At 39.6% G+C, this 21,613-nt stretch overlaps 1 protein-coding gene across 1 annotated transcript in view; it reads right to left on the reverse strand.

The window, feature by feature from the left end:
• The window catches only part of SHROOM2 (shroom family member 2), a 122,813-nt gene that overhangs the window by 58,340 nt on the left and 42,860 nt on the right, over positions 1-21,613 (reverse strand). Inside the window, 1 exon segment of the mRNA XM_032679295.1 lies at positions 16,177-16,328. Coding sequence (XP_032535186.1) covers positions 16,177-16,328 — 152 coding nt within the window.

Below are 21,613 nucleotides of genomic sequence, written 5' to 3' on the forward strand. Positions count from 1 at the left end.
AACAACGGGTTGAAACATGTGCTTGGATACAAAGAAATCAAATCAGAAACCTACCTAAATGATTTTCCAAGCCCAGATCAGGTACAAAGAATGAGAAAATACAGGAAAAAAAGCTTTAGCTAATATTCATAAATAGTTATTCCTGCTGCTAAGGCTTGTGTGGTAAAAAGCTGCAGGAACTATCAGCATCCCTCTGAAATGATGAAGTAGTTTAATAGCTGAATTAATTCATGCATTCTTCCTGCATAAGCCCAATACTACTACAACATTCACATGCAAGTTGTGCCTCCATCACTATTATTAAACTTGGAGCAGTGAATATGGCTCTAACAGGCTGTTTGCCTTATATGTACTACATTTAATTGTCTTCAGATGGAAAACAAAACTGGGTTGCAACACTCCCTTTAGGGTGGTACAGAGCTCTCAACAGGGAAGTTTAAACAGCCTCAAAGAATAGAAAAGTTATCTTCATATATTAAAAAACAAAGTCACTGAAAGAGACATACTGAATACCTCTTATGAACACCAAGTAATTAACGGAAGTGTAATATTTTATATCTTTACTCAAAGTTCAGTGAAGTCAGCAGAAATGTGTGATGAGTTTTATGTACCAGTGCTCTGCTATGTATTATTACACTTTATTATAAACTAATAGTAACCTGCAGAAGTTGATCTTGGATCCTTCCCAACAAACACAATGGGCAGATTCTATCTGAGCAGCCCTCCAGTGTGAGAAGCTCCATTAACCTTACTAGATTAAGGATTTCTCTAATGGAGTTGGCTGGCCTGTCTGGTCACCACTAAGAAGACTGAGACAGAAACACATCCTCAGCCCATGCTGCTCAAGCACCCCACCTTCACAACATATGTTCTTGAAAAGCAGGAAGCAGCAACTGCCTGGCAATGAGGAAAAAAATCCTACTCTGCCAAATTTATCATTTAACACCCTCTCCCCCTTCCCCAAACTGCATAGGACAAGTGTAATTAAAAGATTATTATTTCCCCCCCCCCCCCCAAGTTTTGCTCAATACTTCATATTCCTCTCCTTCCCAAGGAGAAATCCCACGATCCCTTCTTTAGATTTACTGGGAGGAACAAACAATCTTGGTCTCACACATTTATCAGCATACTCATTTCCTCTGTCACTATTCCGTAAAAATCCCCTTTCACCCTTGAGTAAGCTCTGCGCATGTCAGCAAACAACTCACAGCCTGGGAAACTTTTTCCACTGAATTTTTCTTTTCACACCAAGACTTAAAAACTCTTAGGCCTTGACACTGTTTCACTAACAGTGACTCTGCTACTCCATCTGTCCTGAGGATACACTTTGGGATGAAGAGACCGGCCTGAGAAGACTAGTTGCAGACCTTTTAGAAAGTAGCAAACCACCCCAGCGCACAGCCTGGCTGGGAGATGAGGGGTTTTGCTCAGCAATACAAAAGCCAGGTCTGCATGAGAAATGGGAGGCAAATTTGAAAGCAAACAATAAAAAAAGCAACTTTTCAGTTGCCTCCCCTCATCCACACCTGCTGTCTCCACTTCAACAATCTTATAATAAAATTTAATCAGATGCATTTGAGGACAAAAATGCATAGCTTTTTATTTATCCCCCTACTCCAAGAAGTTAAAAAAGACAAAAAAGCCAAGAGAAAGGCACCATGAACACTTGCTTATTCTGACAATGGAACGAAGGGGTGAGCTGCTGCCAGAGCTCAGGAGGTGCCAGCGTCCTACGTCCCGGTCAGCCTGGTAGGAGCCTCCCCACTCTGGCACAGCGCAAGGTACCTACCCAGGCACCGTGCTGGGCAGTGCCTCCTCCCCGGACCCCTTCCTCAGGGACCTGGCATGGCTCCCAGCTGGCGGGCAAGTCCCACGTCACCGAGTGGGACAGGTCCAAGAGAGAGGCGATAGGGCTCCAGCACACATGGGGTGTGGGTGGCTCTGTCCTGGGCTCTGCTCCCGGCAAAAGCAGGTGATGCCGGCAGAACAGAACATGGGATTCGACAGCTCTCTGCGACCGACTGTCCTCCTGTGCTAATCTGCAGTCGCCAGCTTAGGGGATATAATTAGACTCACAAAGGAGCCTTGTTACCGCTGCCCACTAAGAGGCCATAGCAGTTTAGATTAGTCATACCAGCGACTCCGCCGATCCGCTCCAGTGAACACTGCCTGCGGTGCTCGGTGAGGAAAAGCTGAGCAAAGCCCAAAAACTGAAACCAGAGGACAGTCCCTGAAGGAGGAGGAGGGAGAGGGATTTTTATTTTTCATTTGAAGTGGTGTTTGACATGGCACATGGGAAATGCATTGAAATTGTGCCACTGAAGCTGATTTTTTGGTGTCTTTTTTTCTCATTTTTTGTTTTATTTGGTTTTTGGTTTTGGTTGTTTGGTTTTGTTTGGTTTGTGTGTGTGTTGTTTTTTTTTCAATCTGTTCTATCCTTTCCTTTTCCAATCTTCTATCCAAATATGTAGGTGAATAGATGGGCCTGGGGCAACACATGGTGAAGAAGTTAATGTCACATATGAGATGACAAAGCTAAAAGAAAATCTCCAGAACAATCCAGGCCTTTTAAGAGCTGATGGGCCATCAATAGTATTGGAGATGTTTTTCCTATATAAGAAAACTAACCAGCTAGTCTTCTCAGGGAGCAGCACTTCCCCTAAAAGAGAGGCAGCTTGCAATATCCCTAGAAATAAGCAAGCTCAGTTCTCAGGGAGGCATTGGAAATCATCACCTATAGAAAAAGGGGCAAGTACAACCTTCAGGAAGACTGATGTTAACAAATTCTGGGGAATTCTTTCAAAGGACAATTTATTTTAAAACTCTCCTGAAAAAATAAGCTTTATTCCATAGTCACACTGGCCAGATTTACACATGTAAGCTTGCCATGGTTGCTGACCACCATCATACCTGAGGATGTAAAGGATAAAGTAACAGGCTGTACAGAGTTTCTCTGGGAGAAAACGAAAAAAGATTAGTTATGCTGTAACCCTTAAGGATGGCCCAGCAGGATGGCCCAGCAGGATACAGATAAACCTTCTTATGTACTGGCCTATGTGCCAAGATCCTTAGGTTCACTGACCCATCACACTAAACACACAATGACTATACATTTTTATTGGTTCTCTTCTATAACATATCACACTGACTGCACTGCAGCATCCTCACCAAGTGACTGACCCACATCCTGCATGCGTAAAATGAACAGCTTTTCACAGGTCAAAGAAGGATATGCTTATAGTAAAGGAAAATCTGGAAGTGCCATGGATTTACAGAAATATTCAAACTTTGGGAAGGAGGAGGAGGTTGGCAAAAGGGCAAGTAGTGGTCTTATTTCATACAGGCATATTTGGATTTTAATAAGGAACCTAGTTAAAACAGCATAGGACAGAATTACAAAATTACAAAAAAATCCAATAGCTCAACTGTGTGAACTTGTTGGTGTCTGGCTAAATATTTATTAGCCAGACCACAACATTCTACTAAAAAACAAGCACACTTCATATAAAGGCGAGAGTATTGATTACTTACAGATGTCAAAGCTAATGTAATGAGGGGTTTTTGGAAGTAGTCTAGAATAAAGGTAAGCTAGCATGATTCCTTGCTTATTAACATTAACATATATGCACGACTGATAAAGTGGACACTCAGTCCAGAGAAAGGCAGACTTTGATCTGATGGCTCACTATTCTAATATTGTTTCTGAAAGCATCTAAAAGGCACGGAGTTATTGCTGTGTGAATGAGGATTCAAACTGACAAATATTATTCTACACTTGGTGACTTATTGGCAAAACAGAGAAGTAAAATTCAAATGGGGAAAAAATAACTTTTTCCCCTGAATTCCAGCAGCAAGTCCATCTTCACTCTACAAAACAGAATAATAAATTGCATACAGTGAATACTATTGAATCTACGGTCTAAAAAACTACTAGAATTACATTGATACAGTGGTAAAAGAGGAGGAAAACTAAGTATCTCCTTAATTTTAAAGAAAAGGAAGACCTGAACTTCAAAATATAGTTGACTGATAGGATTTTTAATTAGCCTTCAAAAAGCTTTTTTTCTTTGTTAATCTGCAGTCATATACTGATGAACTGTCCTGCTGGACTGCAGCCAGAACAGCAAACAGACAAAGCAAGCTCATCTTACCTTCAACAGGAACTGCTGGGCACAGCACTACATTTGCTAGAAAATGGCTATAAACAGTTATATAATTGCTATGAAAGCTTTTCTAAAAGACCAGTTGCAATTTCAAAAATATCCCTGAAAGAACTAGGATTATTACAGTGCCTATGTTACATATATGAGTGAAGGTGGGTGATCAGACAAATGCCATACACAAGATTTCAGCCTACAGAAGAAGACAGATTTTCAGTCAAGTGTCTTGAGGGTGAAAACCCCTTTCACTCAAGGCCTTATCTCAGGTGTAAATGTACCTCTATCCAAGACAGTACAACTAAGTAAATAACCTGGAATCATTACTCTAGTTGCTGTTGGATTACAGTATAGAAGGAAAAGGAGCCTACATCCAAAGTCACTTGGTATTAATGCAGACATGCTTATAAAGCTATGGCACTGGATACATAATCCCATTGGTATTAAGCCTATGTAGTACCAAACCACTGCTCATTAATAACTGCTCTGCTCTTAAAAGAGGAAACTCCTATGTCCCTAGTTCAAAGGAAACCTCTGCACATCATAATCAAAGCTTCTAGGCTTTACCTCCTTACTGAAAAATAAAACATCAGCTAAGATCTTTGTAATTAAAAAACAGAATAGGTCAAGAATTAACCCTTTCACCTCTCCCATCTCTAAAATGAGAAAACATCAATTCAGGGTGAAAAGCTTTCAAGCTTTCAGCAGGAACACACCTGTCAGTTTCACACAGAAAGGTTTCCCAGATCCTTTTTTTTTCATTAATTTTAATAACCAAAGTTGTGGGAAGTAACTTGCTCATCACTGACAGTGGCACCACAGGAGGAGCAGCATCTGTGATCAAGTCTGTTAATGAAGATGCCCATCCCTCTCTCTCCCTCCTCCACCTGACTCTGCTGCCAAAGCAGACTTCATTCCCCTCTGAGCCTCCCACCTGTCTGTCAACAGGCATATGGCTTTTAGACAAAAATACACCAAGAAAAGCAGTTAGAAACCTGAACTCTCAATACACCTGCCCCTTTGAGATCTTCTGGAAAGCACACTTGGCATGTTTTTGCCTAGACTGACCTTTCTGCATTATTAAAATATGTATTACCACATTTAGGAATGCCTATGCAAGAGAGACTCTGTGTGTCCTAAGGTAGAAATCTTGAAATGATACACATAATTTTGAAATCCCTTAAGTAGTTTAATGACAATAACAGCCACAAGAGAGCGCTACCAGCAAAGGATACAGTCACAGGGAAAATTCAGACTTGAAACTATATAGAATAATAAAAAAACCATGTTGTGGTCAGGTGGTCTTATTTGCACATTTAAAAGGAGTCCTGACATTTAATTGCTACAGCTGTGATCTTCACAAGTCAGGAGATATTATGGGTGTCTCAATTTTTGAAGGTGGAATTTGAGATACATTTATTGCTCTTTCTCTTTGTTTTCAAGGGGAGATTACTCAGCAGTTTTTGGATTTTATGCACCTTTAAAATGATTCACTCCAACTGAGACACTTGAAGTTAACAAGTTTTCTGATATCACCATATTTTTTTCTGAATGTTTATAACTGACTAAAACTCAAGGCAATGAGCTAAAAGAACAAAACTGTGTTTGTGGCTTTGCTGTTTATGATCTCCATGCACCAAGTATCTCAATACCTTGTACTCCCTTCCTACTTATCTTGTCAAGAAAAGTGCCAACCAATTGTAACAACCAAGTCAGCCTATTTTTCTGGAAGCAGCAAATGGAACTGCAGCATTTTCCATGCAAAACAGAAGGAGTTCCTGTTTTTGCATTTTCAGCTTCTAGTATCTTATAAAAGGAAATGATTTCCGAAAAGTATTCCTAAAAAAGAAATGACCTAGAACTTGAAAACAATAAAATAAAAATACAAACATATGCTTAACTCATGTACTTCTAGGGGGACAGAGAGGCTCTAAAAGATAGAAAGGAAGTAATAAAAGCAACCTATTAATATTCAGATATTCTTAGAATGGCAAATTGAACCAGTATTTTGACGAACAAGTTACTGACAGAATTCTGTGATACAGGTATCTGTACAAATCCCTAAAATTTTAGGAAAGCAGCATATCCTACGTTAAATGAGTATTCTTATGTGCCAAAATTCACACAAAGGTCTACACAATCACCTTTTGCCTTGCTGTCAACCATGGTAAGACCTATAAAGCCTATAGTATTGCTTTTTGCTTTCTCCTCCCATGCATTGGGTAACCAGCTGGCCTGACCTCCCATTTGCCAGCCACACCTGTGTCTGAAAAATGGAGCAAACAGCAATGTCACATTACAGTCAACAGCACCTCTTTTAAAAGAAGTCATGCTGGAAGGAGTATTAACTTGTCACAGCACAGCACAGTAGCTCCTTTCCTATACTATGCCCTAGTAAGTTGCATTTCACATAAAAAGAAACTAAAGAGATCTGCAAAATGCTCTGGTTCTGTCTGTGAAAACAAATAAATGTAAATAAATTATCAAGCCTTAGTGCCCTTAAAGAGTTCAGTCATTGACTTGAACAAATCAGGATTTCACCATCACAGTTTGCTCTGGTTTTCCTTGTACCTCAGCCCAACTGTACAGGCTTGAGCAGGAGGGAACAGCAATTTCATTTATAAATAAGATATGCACTGTCAACAAAGAGGTATTAAGTTGTATGAGGTATAACATCAATCTTCCTGTCTGCTAAATTCACAATAGACTACCACGATAAAGCTTTCATATTCTGGAACTGTTTTTCCTTGCTCTGCCTTGGGGAACTAGATAGGCACATCTGGATGTCTGAGATAAAAGTGCTGCTCTTGGGATTTATGGTATATTATATAAGCTACATAAATACTTTTCCCTCATCCTTATTTTGTGCACATTCTGATACCTTTCGATGCCTAGATAACATTAAACTCCTGATGTCATCCTCTTACCTCAGTTTTTGCCACGATTTATCAGAATTCCTCTAAAGGATAATAACCCCCTTTTTTTAATGAGTACTACTTATCATTAGGAAACATCTAAAACGCTTCACACATTGAAAAACAGCTATAAATTGTGGTTCTAGCAGGGTTTACTTTCAAATATCTTTGAAATTATCACGCCATGTAAAGTGCTAAAGAAATTAACCTTTAGAGTAAATACAAAAAAGAAAAAAGGCTTTATTCACCAGTAACACTGAAGAAGAATACAGCCTCTGATAGTGCTAATGCTCACAGCAGCAGCCAGAGTCAAAATACACGGGGGATTTTAGGTTGTCTTACCATAACTGAGGCAAAGGACCAGGAGTGAGGAACAGGAAGCAGGGCAGCCTTCAGACATGCTCCCCAGCACCTCCTTTGCCAGGGATGGAATTAGCAAGCAGAGCAGCGCGGAGCTGCCTATGCTAGCCCAACACACTGCCTTCAGCAAGAAGGAACCTGCCATGTCCTCGGGGCACAAGGCCATGGAAACCCTTCTGTTGCCTGTGGCCAGAAACAATGGGTATGTTTTGCCTCCCAGCCACTTACCGTAATGAGCAACGAGCTTACCGTTCAATAGCACCCCCAGAGGAGCTGAGCTTCCTCAGAAACCACATTCCAAATACCAGTCTTTCTACACAGGCGTGGTGTTTTCCCACACTGATTTCAGCTGTGATTTACCTAACCATGTCCAAGATGACCCAAAAACAGGAGTGGGGAAAGAGAACTCCTCCAGTCCCAGGGCATTTCAGGAGACAGCCCAGCCTTAGTTCATCTCATTCCTGGTTAAAACACCATAGCCACAGGATGCAAATTACTGAGCCTCCACAAAAAACTATGCCATGAGCTGAGACAACTGAAGTTTTATTTGAGAAAGCTATTTTGTTCTGACATGTCCTATGCCGGGCCAGATTTTGAAGACATTGCCACCCCCCAGAGTGCTTTCTTCCCCATCAGATGCCACCCCTGGTTCAGCTGCCCACCTGCTGGCAAGGCTGCTCTGTGAGGCAGATCAAAGAACTGACTCCGGTTTCAATTGCAACCCAGCAGAAATTTCCCCAAACTTCGGCTTTTGTCATTTTGTCCTTCCTCTGTGCTCAGCATGAAGCTGGACTAAAAGCATAAGGGCTGTATAACTCAGCAGTGTGGTAGCTGTGTCTCTGTGCCAGACTTTGTTTTGCCAGGTGATCCAGTATTATGCAGATTCAGTAGCAATGACCATAAAATACCATGGGTTTCTTGTGTAACAGATAAGATGCAAATTTCTTCAGTTATTCAGTAACTACAGCTGCAACACACTTGCATTCCTGCCCTTCTTTGAAGTGGTCATATTTCTGGAGTTAAGGGTTGGATTCAGAAATTTTAAAAAAAACTTTTATAATCTTTTCAAATTGGAAGGAGTTACATGCAGTTACTTCAGCAAGCTGAGCATAAAATCTCAACACTCAATATGATAGGTACTTGATACTGAAACATCTAAGAAGCGCCAATTTCTCAATCTCATCATTTAATCTTCAGGAGGTGAAATACGCAAGGTAAAATAAAAGTAACACAAGGAGAAAACTGTAACACATTGAAACAGGACTATTATTACTTCTCTCCTGAAATGTGCATGTCAAACTTCTTGACTAGTGTTTAAAAAACCAACACTGTTAAGTGCTTAAAAGCAATCTCAAACAATTACTTAAAAACATATACAACATATACAGAAGCATTCCTTCCAAACGCAAAGAAGATTTCTGACATAAAACGATTATTAATTTGGTAGCTGATGGATGGGTTTACAATTCTGTTTCAGTTAGGAATCCACAGATATCTACAGTATTATCAAACACATTAAAAAATGCATGTGAAAGTACTATGCGAAATAAGTCTGCAGACCCCCAAATTTTAGAAGGTTTACTTGTTTCCCCCTCTCACCCAAGGCACTACAAATTACATTTTCCAACATCTACAATGAAATTCACAAGTGGAAAGCAGTCTTAAGAACAAATCCAATGTACCACCTGGTAAAAAGCTATGGTTAAATCCTGCAAGCACTTGTATACTTTTTTATCTTCAGTCATGTGAGTGCTCTTACTAAGTTGGATGAGACTACTAATGCTCTAAAATTAACCATTTTGACAAGTGCATGCAGGATTGAAGGAAAAAACCAATCTAAAACCCGGTCATGACTCACAGGTTGTTACCATCTGATGGATATTCCATTCCACAAAAAAGCAACATTGCCCAATTTTGGTAATTACTTTACAAAATTGAACAGCACTGCCACAAGTAGCCTTCTGAATAAGCATATTCAAATTATAGAGGATTCCTTTTACTTACAAGGAAACATCTATGCCCTTTCTAGTAGCCCAAACATTGCCCTAACAGAGTTGACTTGGTAAAATATTGTGACATCTGCTGTATTTTGGCTTTCTGTTATTCAAGTTTTACAGGGTAGATTTTTTAGATTTGTAAAAAAATAAATTACAAAAATTGCCACAAGATGACAACATGTTAGTCACAACATACGTATTTGAGAGAGTCCTGACAGTTGTATAAGACAAACATCCAAAACTATGCAACAACAGTTTGCTCCTTGAAACCAGGGAAAATACACCACCAACTGGAGGAAATAAAGCTTATGTTCACCTCAAGCGTCCATTAGTATGGCACTAATAGCATGAATCAAATCATGTTAATGCAACTAAGAAACAGGCGAGATGGGTAGAAAATTAAGAAATAGAAGTGCCTTTTAGATGTATATCCTACCAAAAAACAGCTGGCATAGGAAACATCCAAACACCTGGGTGGTATGCTAGGATTACAGCAAAGGGAATGTGGATTCACACTGGTAACACGTTGGATTAAGTGACTGTGGCAACAGTAAGGCAACCAGGAAAAATGGTCCCCATCAGGGCTTTTCTAAGGTATAATTTGCTGTAAATATAAGATAAAAGTGTGGGATCCCCCTTTTGTCATGTCCATTCCTTCCATCAGTAGAGAGGATCACACAGCTGAGGAGCACAGTAGAGGCCCGGCCAGCCCTGGATTTTCCCATGCAGAAGGTGAGGGGCATCCCGAGCACAAGTGAACCTCCACACTGGCTGGCCTTTTCTATGGATACCCACTGAGCATATAGGTACATAGTGGCTTATTTGGCAGATGCTCCATTAAACACTCCTTCACAGAAAGATCCTGCTGGGATTGCTAGGCACTCCTAAAAACACAAGACCACCACCCCAAGGTTCTCCTGAGCTGGGCCTGTAGGTGCCATGTAGTTTGCACGACATGTCATGTTTGTGCTTACATGGTTCCTACCACCCCACTGTGAGCCATGGCAACTCACTGGCAGCACCAAAGGAAAACAAAAGATGCCCTCCCCTGGTCATGCCCAGTCACATATCCTGACACACGACCTGCTCGTGTCTCCAACACCAGATCTGGCTGGGAGCAGGGGCTGGTAGGACATCCTTCCTGGCACACGCTTAAAACTGGCCATCCTGCTTAGAGCAAAAGAGTGGGCCCACAGCAATGGACTACCCCACTTTTCAAGGGAATTTAAAATAGCCCAGCCCTTCCACCAACAGCAGTCACACAGAAATGTTCATGGCTTGTACTTGAAAGCTGAGTGTATTTGTTACAAATACCCACTCCCAAAGATCTGCAATGGCACATGCCATTCCACATCCATGTCAGTTCCAAGACATGTGGGTAGCGAGGGGCTGTCACACCTGCCCACTTCTTACAGCAATGGTACATGTATGCAGATACAGCTCTGGAAAGCCCTGCTGCAGTTTCCCACATATTTCCAAAATCTGGCTGAAAATATAGGCATTAAAAAAAAATAAAAATCTGTTCTTGGTCAGTTAAAGCCAAGGTCAATCTCCAAAAAATGAAAATTATGGCTACTGAGCAACAAGACAGAAACTACTACTATTTGTTTTGCCATAACAAACCCTGGTTCCAGAAGCAAGGAAATCAAATTGAATGACAAAATAGATTTTACTCCTACTCAACAGTGGTTTTCCACATGTGCATTTGGTTTATTGAGTAATACTTAACCATAACCATGGACAAAAATAATACTTGTTTAAAATCTTCAAAACTACATGTATACTTGTTTCATGTATCATTTTGATACTAGAAGCACGAAATTTCTTAGAAGTAACAAGGCCAAACACAGGTAAGAGACAGAATTCACACTCCTCCATCTGTATCTTGTAGTTGTACAGAAAAAAAAATTTCCTCAACTTCCCAAGCAATCTCACAAATTGATATTGTCAAGTTTCACAGAGTATTCCCGCAGCCACAGGCAGGCACAAAGTACAGAGCTAGCTGCTCCACAGGTCATAAATACATAAGACTAGATCTCCTCGCTAAGTTACATAAAACCCCTTACAGAAAGGTCACTGGTGGTGTTCAGCATGTTTCTGCTAGAACGTAACAAAATTTCAGTGATCTCCTATCTGAATGTTGTAAATGACTGTCAAGATTTTTATTCCCGTATTTCTGCTCAGGTCTCAGGTGTCTGAGACAGTACTGTACAACCTCGGAGCTCCCGGGACATTCATTAAAAATTCCTTCTGCTGTGCTTCAATTAAACAGTTGATGTCTTCATGGAGTGCCATGCAAATAAAGATAACCTAATTTGCCATGTCTAGGTGTTCATAGTTTGTGTATCATGATAGTCACCTGCCTTGTTAGGATTTTGCACAGTAATGTCCGTATTCAGACTACACTTCCGATGGCAAATGTGTTTGCTCTTGCTCTCTTTTCCTCTCCTCTAAAAAGGGACTTCATCAGCATTGCAAAAAGAGCTTGCACTTTAGCATTTGGTTTTTGTGCCTTTATGTTACCATAGAAAAGAAAAAAGAGAACAAGCTTCCTCATGTGCCAACAGTACGGACAATGTGACCAAACTCCAGAACTCCAAGGCTGGTTCTCAGGCATTGGCAGTACCTGTAGAGTCGCTCAAGCTAAACTGAAAGTCCAGCTTCCCATCACTAGCAGACTCTAAGGAAAAGAAGTCCATGGCTACTCCCTCCCTTGCTCACCTGTTTCCACTGTTGCTAACAATCAACTCAAGCAGCCAACAGGACAACCCACAGAACTTAGTGGGCTCCTGAAGGTCATATAATCCCAGTCTCCCTGTAACATTAATAAACCACACACAAAAGCATCACCTATGTGCCAATTTTTAACAGTTTAATATGTCTCATGAATGCATAGTGAAAAATTATTCTTATGGATTTGTGGTATACACTTATGTCTAGCATGTGCAAAGGAATGAGGATGGTATTTAATAAGTAGAAGGGAATTTAAGTTAGAAGTACATGCAAAATAATTAAATTACACAGAATATGGCAACCACCTCAACATCAACATTCGGTATCAACACTCAGAGCAATTTTACATACATACAGATATGCACATATGTTTTCCAAACAAAAGAAATCACATGCAAGTCCTGTAAGGAATGCCCTAAGCACAGTTTCCTTTCCATTTGTGTAGGAAAGGAATCTACTCAAGTAATTACTCAGTACTACACAGAAGAATTAGCATGCAATTAAGATGTGTTGTTTCCACATACGCATTTGAGAAAACAACATGAAGCCTCCTGAGTCTCCTTTTAATCCAAAACTAAAAGTACACTGCACTTGTTCAATATACATAAGTTACTCAAACATCATGTTTGTTGTTGAACCACTTGCACAGTCCTGATTTGGTGTAGACCACAACTGTGCAATGTTTCCAGAAAATATGACCAAGTCCGTATGCTGATAGCCAACACATTCATGCTGAGTATTTGGTACTGCAGGCGCTTTTATTTAGAAACCAGTGTTATTTTCCCTATGCAAGTTAAGCATCGGATTCTTTAAAAAGAGCAGGTAAAAATAATTTTGTGGAAGCCAGCTACCACTGCAGAACAACACAAGCCCCTTGAGAAACTTCTGTCACATACACAAGTTAATTGTTGTGAATGAAACACATTACTCTCACTAAAACTTTTTCCCCTGGTCTTTACTGTAGGTACATTAGACCTCTAAAGTGACAATAGCATGCCCTACTGCCTTCCAGGTACAGAAATAATTAGATCAATACATGATCAGGCTGTGGCACTACTGCACTGAGGAGTGACGTGCATGGAGAAATGTCACATGGACATGCTTTTCAGCAGTAATGAGTAAAACGTGATTTTTCTGGATTAATTATATTGGCATTAATTGCAAGGAAATTCTCTATTTTCCAAAAGAATTTTGTTAACAAGTAATTTTTTTCATATCATGATAGCATTTAAAAAGTTTGCTTTTCACTTCTGGATCAGTCTAGAAATAGATATTACAAGCAACTCTAGGGAAAAACATAGAATCTAGATCTTGGCTACCCAAGCTAACTCTCACAGATAGCAAGAACAAACATGATTAAAACAAAGATTACCATAGCCTTCAGAATTGGGTTGAACTTCAAACCTTCTGCCTATTTTGTGCCTCAGATTATCACACTGACACCCACAGGGAATGTTAAATCAATGCTACAGAGAAGCATCACAGTGCTAAACAAAGGACGCAGGGCAAGAAGACAAAGAGATGACTTGCAGATCAATACTTCATCTTACATGTAACTCAATGAAAGGGAATTCTGGGACTATCCCCAGTCTCCCCAGGGAACAGGAAGGGTGGATCTGAAGAAGATTGAAATAGTCTAAAAATGCCAAGGCAGCTATTTCAAGATGCTGCAATTGATTTAAGGGCAGACTGCCTCTGAAAAGTGGTGGTCCTATCTAGCTGAAAACCTACTTACTCAAGTAATTTTGTAGTCAGATCAGTTCCCTGATCCAATTCAATTCAGACCTGCAGGAGTGCTCACACAAAGACTAAACAACTGGTTTGCTTAAAGACAGGACTGTTTAAAGCACTCATAAAAATTCAGCCTAACATTTAGGGCAAACAAAACAAAACTAATACTGTTGTTCAAACCATAACTTTTGAAAGAAAGCATGCAACAAGGCTTTTATAAAAACTTGCAGCATTTGAACTTCCAACAGGAAAAGAAACGCTATTTCAGCACGGCAACAGCAGTGCATGAGAACAAGCTGGCCGAGAACAAAATGAGACTGGATGTTAAAAGGTTTCTGACCGTCAAAGGACTGATGTCCTAAGGCAACTTTCCAAGAGAAAGAGCAAAGTTGAAAAACCACAGACAAAAGCCCTAGCTAATTTCATTCAGTAAGTTTTATGAAATTTTATCTAATATTATGCAGGCTTGTCAATGACCTAAAAGGCTCTTGCCTCTTTTGGGAGCTATGGAAGTCTTCATGAATTTAAGACAAAAATGTTTTCCCTAACAACAGCACTGTTTCAGACTCTTGGCTACAACAGCTAGGTTGCTTTTGCCCATTGCACATGTGCTAGGGAAGGAAAAAGGGGAGGGGTAATAAAGGACTGATGAAAACCCATCAGTTTTGCACCAAACTGCACCCAGGCACGCATAGCAATGGGGCTCTGCTGCCTGCAGAGAATGGTTACAAATCCCCAGGAACAAATCAGTGCTTGATTATCTGTATAAAAGTTCTCCAAAATCATATACATGAAGTGAAGTACAAGTGAATGAGAATGACATAGTCTTGTATGAGGGTATTTCTGCATCAAACTTTCTGCCATTTGCAAAGATAGATCAGAATTCACAGATTCTCAGCAGATTACTATCATAAAACTGAAAAAGCACCAAGAGAGAGGGAATCTTTCTATTGGTCTGAAGCTTTTCCTAGTAATTAAGACTTGCTGTCTTGGCAGATTCTTCAATGTCTATAAAACTTCTAAACCCTGAATTTCTCCCTTTCTGTGACAGAAACAGCTGATGTAACCTCTGCTAACAAAAGTGCTTTTACTGGAATAGCTAGCGCAAGTTGGAACTGCTGAATGATTTATGGTAGTTGTGAATATATTTTATTTTGCATTTTTTAACTTCAGTGCTATGAAAATTTGGTGAGAGCTTCCGGAATTAGCTATTGTTGAGGATATAAACTATCAGCTGTGAAAGAGATTCAGGTTCCCATAATTCCTTCTATCAAAAACACCTTCTAAAACAAAGGTGAAAAGCACGCTTTTGTACCTCTCTTACCTATCATTCTATTTCAAAAGAAATGGAATTTAAGACAGCCTCAAACAGTCATTATCTTCATGGACTGGATCATCATACCTACCAAATCCAAACTCTCAGCATTTTCTGTGCTGTGTCAAATTTTTTTTTCATTCTAACAGACCCCCCAAATCCTTACACAAAAGACTGGCTGGTATAATTTGATAAAAGTAATTAATTAGAAAATTACTCTGATTCATCAGAGTAGGAAATTATTGAGAAATATCTTGTTCTTCAGATTTCCTGGTTTGAATTCTTTTCAGGAATTACAAGACTTAACTTACTTTAATATCAGCTCATTTCTGTCAAAAATATTTTTATGAAAATTATTTTTAACTCAAGTTAGTAAAAATAGCGTGAACTTAAAAGTCACAAGTCAAAATTACAAAACAAAAAATTTCCATACCAAAAATGTGTTCTGTTTTGATAAACTGTTTCACTTTTTCCCCTTCACTAAGAACTAACTGAAAGTACTCTTTACGCAAACCACTCAAGAACTGCTTGAGATCTCAAATATTCTCACAGAGTGGGAAAACGCTTTTCTAAAAGCTCCCCGTGTAACCCGCTCCTCACAGCGCAACGGGCCTGCACAGCACATGCACTGAAGAGCATTGTCCATGTCTGCACACCAAAGGCAGGGGAGCGAGGCTGACAGCCTGCTCTGGGCACTGCACTTCAGGAGGACAGAAAGGAACAGTGTCCTGACTCATCATATCACAACAGTATTCACAGAACACGTTGTCTCGGTTTTTGCTCTGATCAGTAGGCTGCCTCTTCTTCCATAAAGGGTCTGTGTTTAAGGAGGAGGTAACACCACACAGTAGGTACATTAATAACACTGGATGAAAGCCATTAACTTGCCAAATCTTGGCAAATGTAGTTGCCGAGTAGCTTATAGCCTGAAGCACATTTGGTTTTCCCGCTGAAGGACACAAGCTTACCTTTTTACTACAAGCTTCAGCGTCTTGTGTGAACCTTTCACCAGACAGATTGCTTCTTGTCGGAAGCCAGAGAGGCCCACATCATTGATGCCAACAATTTCATCCCCAGCTAGTAACTTGTCCACAGCTGCAGCCTTGCTCCCATCTTCTATCTGGAAAAAAAAGCATGTATCAAATGGTAGAATTATTGAGGTTGCACAGTGCCACCTTTAAGATTATGAGTTCTCAATACTGGTTTCAACAAAAATTAATACAGTTTTTAAGTGCTTAGTGTAATTAAGAAGGTACATTAAAAAACACTGCAAAGAAATAGCAATGATACAGAGACAATTAGGATAGGAAAGAAATAAAAGATTGAAAACCTTCTGATAAAACTAGAAAGCTTGAGAAAAATTTGGGAATACAACAAAGAACTTTGCTGTGTGTGTGCAACTGAGCACTGAACAGATTGCCCAGAGAGGTTGTGGAGTATCCGTTCATTGGAGACATTCAAGAACTGTCTGGACACAATCCTCTGCAACGTGCTCTGGGATGACCCTGCTTGACCAGAGACGTTGGACCAGATGACCCACTGTGGTCCCTTCCAACCTCACCCATCCTGTGAAAAGCATCTGTGATCTTGACCTCTGTTCAATATTGAACATGTAATCATACTTGCAAATAGAGCTTTGGGCAGGCATTTTAAAATCCGGTTCTCTAGAGAAGACAGTCAATAATATTAACCACATAGTCAATAACATTTACCACATAGCCAACTCCAAAAATCTGGCAATGCAATGAAACCTCAAAATACTGCTTAACAAGCTGGTCAGGAAAACAAAGGTATTTTCATCAGGAACATAAACATTTAGGAAAACATCTGAGAATTTAAAATCCATAAAGCTATTTAACAAAAGAAGAGATGATGGTCTGAGATCCAAGAAAGAAAGACACGATGTCACACTGCTGAAAAACAGTGATAGTAAGGGAAATTCACTGGAAGATTATTTTGCTGCCACAGGCATCTCTTGCATGCATTGAATTTTTACACAACTGTTCATAACATGGGAAAAACACATACAAGATAAATTAAAGATTTAGGCTTTTGCAATTCTCACCTCAATGAAGTTAAAAACCCCCACATTGCAAGAAGTTACCCATTTTCAAAATTTAAAACAAATCTCAAAAGCTTGAACAGACAGATTAACAAGTACCAACAGTTTGAGCAGATTTCAAACCAGGATTACAAGAATGTTGTGAGGTTTTGCAGGGAGCAAATGAGAAGGCCCGAAGTCCAACTAAGAAATTAATCTGGCTACTGCTGCAAAAGGCAATAAAGAAATATTTCCATAAATACATTAGCAACCAAAGGAGGGCTAAGGAGAATCTCTATCCTTCATTGGGTGTTGGGGGACCATCCCTTTAAAAGAAGTGGCACTTACGGACATGGTTTAGTGGTGGACTGTAAGTGTTGAACACTTTGCAACTCAGTCCCCTGGCTTTCTTAGTTTCTTCCCATCTCCTCTGCTGTCAATGCAGCCTCTGGCTTCTGAGTTGCTTGGCCTGATGATCTATGCATTTAATTTTATTCCTCCCTCACTTGCTCATAATCCATATGTACATCTTCTTGTACATTTGACACTTTGTCTTCAAAGCAAAGACTTTCATTTGTGTCTCCATTATATTTTGCATTGACTACAGTATCTCCAAGTCCCCCCATTATTAAATGTCAGTAAACCTACAAAGGGTAATTGCTGGTAATCACCCCAACTGCAGAAAGCTTCATAAAGAACTGCCATCTTCTGAGGCACCAAAGTCAATCAACAATGAGATAAACCCACAGGAAGCCTAACTTCATGAATTCTGAAGCTCACAGTACAGGTTTTAGGAACAGTCCAGCCACAAAAATATAATTTAAATAAGCTAATAAAAAAAGCAATATCTCTTGATGAAAGTACTTTAGGATGATCTCATACAGCACTCAATCTCAGTGCAGGCACATAAAAGCTCTCTTCATGTAATAGATATGATAGATGTTCTTAAAAATCTTTGGGCCTGTAAATCTAAGCCAAAAAAAATGCCATGAAAAATGCTTAGTCTTATATCCCATTCTAAAACACTCATTATTAATACTAATCAAGCAACTTTACTTTCAGAACTTATCTTAAAAAACCCACAGATAATTAAAGACAGAGCAAGTTTCTACATCCCCATACATCTAGTTTTCAAGTGATGACCTGTCCTCTGACCTCTTCACGTATCCTCTGAACACCAAGAATTTACCAGAATACCAAGTTATCTCTGCAAATCTTCAGTAAAGTTAAAAACAAGGGAGTAGCAGTGGAAATTGCTTATATGTAAGGAAAGATTTCAGTTCAGACATGTCAAGTACAGAGTGTCTGCCATATGAGGGGACCCTGGAGTCAAGTAGAGCAAAACCAGAGAACAGCCTGGGACTCACATGTCTGAAGCCCAGTAGGTTAGCAAAGCAGTGCAAAAAACATTAATGAAAGTCAGAGTTAAATCAGTTAAATTGTAGGGAGAAGGTCATGGGAGAGGCGGGGGGGCAGAGAGGGAAAGGATCTTGTAGGAGGACACACTTTAAACTCCAAATACAAATGTCAACCGGTTGCAGCCTTTATGCCCCAAGCAAGGTACCCAAACATAATGACAAGGGTGAGAAGCTCCTGGGCCCTGCCACCTGGGCCCAAAACACCACAACAGGGTCTTTTTCTTGTCTGTATAAAAAAAAAGGGGGGGGGCCAAAAATCTGTCTCCTAGAGTTTCAAGGAATGTTCATTGTTCTCAGTGAGTATGTTTGTTTTTTCTTCAGGCTGGCAATGCACTGAGGGCAGGGAGTATTCAGTTACCCCCTCTGAGTTTTAATTTCAGCAGGGAAACTACACATTCCACAAAGTGCAAGCTTTCCAAAGAGACTCCGGCTGTCCAAAACAACATTGATCAAAAAACTCTCAAAAAAGTATTTTAAAAAATCAAAACCCAAACACAAAGCTGAAGCCATCCTCATGAAAACTAGAAGTGGCTTTAAAGCCTTGTCTTCAGATCACCTGCAGCTAGGGAGAATAAAAACTACACAGTAGAAGTCTTCCCAAACTGAATAATTTAAACATGAACCTTTCATATTTAGATCCCCAAATATGATTCCACTTGACAATGCACTTTAAAGTGGAAATGGGAAAGTTAGGCAGGAAAAATACAATTCCTCCTGTTATACTAGGAGTCCTTCCTTTAGTCATAACAACTAAAAGCATTAGGCTTTGCACACATACAAAGAAACAGAGCCAGAAAAAACCATGAGGAAAAGACCTCTTAAAAAAATATTGCCATACTAACTCTTTGTGCAAACTTGGACAGTGCAATTCTCCAGGTTTTCTCTCCTTCTGTTCACTAGTTTTAATATTTGTCTTTATTTATTTACCCATTTAGTAGCTTTCTATCTCATCAGTCCTTAAGTAAAAGTGTAAATACCAACCAAAAAACATAAATATTTTAGAACTAGTGAATATACTTAACAATGTCACTATTTTTCACACCTCAACCTTGAACGTATTTTACTTACCATCTTCAGTCAGCTATGCTATGCTGTGTTCAGGATTTAAGCCCAACTTTTAAGACTGAAGCCTGTATTTCTTATCTATCTAGCATCCATTTCTTTTTGAATTTCAGTTGTCCAGAAAAACTAGGTCAATAGCTGAAAATAAAGCCTTGAAAATGCAAAGGGAGGTTTTAAAATGAAATCTTTCAAGAACGGTCAACACAAAGAGATCCACCTCAGTCACTGTCAGCTGGCAGACAGGACAGGACGTAATCCTCAACAACACTTCTGCTCAGTCTGGAGTACTTGCAGGAACTGAAAGCCTGTAGCACACACATCTCAAGATTTTTACAGCAATAGTAGGAAAAAAAAGACACATAGAAGAAAAAAAAAACTCAACACCTTATTTTCTTATAAATCACAGACATAAGCCTTCACAAGACATGTTACATTGCCTATCTTGGATGAGTAAGAGTTCTAGAAATGCCCTCAAACCATGTTTTTGTTACATACTAAAAAATCATACCACTCTTACTATGCTAAATTAACAAGAGTAAACATGATGACTTCCTATCCTTAGCAGTGATGTTGGTATGCTACCAAAAAAAGTGTTTTCAAAAGGAGATGAAAAGGATGTTTGTTGACAAAAAGCATCTGCTTAGAGTCTCCAACTCTCACCCTGCTGTCCCTGATGACCTCTCTATAGCCAAGGACAAAAGCAAACTTTGGGATCTGTGCTTCAGGGAGAATTGTGACTGCAGACTTTGCCATCACAACTGTATCTACATTAATTGTCACATCTTCCCAAATTTATTTTTGCTTATAAAATATATCCACAAAACAGGAAGAAACACTGATTCAAGATGTAGGCAATAGGATTTAAAAAAAAAATGGAAAAAACAACACACATATAAATCTGGTATGTGAAATTCTTCCTGTAAAAAGGAGAGAACCTTGAAATGGGAGAAGAGCTGAGCCATGGAGAAAAACCCTAACAGCTAAATACACAAACACATTCAAAGGACACAAGTCTGTATTCCCACTGTTGGTAATAAACAAAAAGGGGAAAATAATGGCCTATATCTGCAGCTTTGCGTTGCTGTGGTGTTGATGGGGAGCACCAATTCTAGAACATGACCCCTTCACTTATGTGTTTATCAGGTCTGACGCTTTACTTAAAATACCCACATTCCTCTATAGACACCTGTATAAACAAGCAGGAGACAGGTTGGGGAAATGCCGTGTCACACGAGTGATCTAGTTTTGTTTACAAAGAGGACAGTTTCTTGTCCATGCTCTCTTTCGACAGGGTGGGAGACGGGATGGAAACCCAAACCCAGAGACAAACACAGGAAAAAACAGTGCCATTTATCAGCACTCTGCTATCAGCTGTGATAAACTATTTTATCATAATTCACTTCTTGTACAGCCAAGAAATTATTCTGTGGTTGTTTGTCTTATGAGCATCTAATACAGACTTTTTTCCAAAAACCTAACAATCTTTGTATGAGATGTTCAGAACAAATAAAATGTAGGAAATGTTAATTATTTTGATTTGCACAGAGTTAAATAAAGCAGAAAAACCTCTGTAGTTCAACCCTAGCATTTGTGTAACTTTGAGGAATCAATAGAAAAGTAACAGAACTGACTTAACTCCAGCTATACTTTCTGCAAATGCAGTCTTTAGTGGCGAGGGCTGCATTCACCAGCAAGACTCATGGCTCAAACTGAGGCAGAAAAAAACAGGGGTACAAACTCCCACAGGACCAAACTGGTCCAAAGACAATGGATGTGTGTATGTAAGGCATCACTCACAGGCATGCATACACTAGAAGCTGGGCAAGGCTAATGCACTTGATTTTATGTTCCGACACAACTTTTCTCTCCCACTCTGATTTAATA

Source organism: Chiroxiphia lanceolata, chromosome 2 (genome assembly GCF_009829145.1).
Source record: "Chiroxiphia lanceolata isolate bChiLan1 chromosome 2, bChiLan1.pri, whole genome shotgun sequence".
NCBI classification, from domain to species: Eukaryota; Metazoa; Chordata; class Aves; order Passeriformes; family Pipridae; genus Chiroxiphia; species Chiroxiphia lanceolata.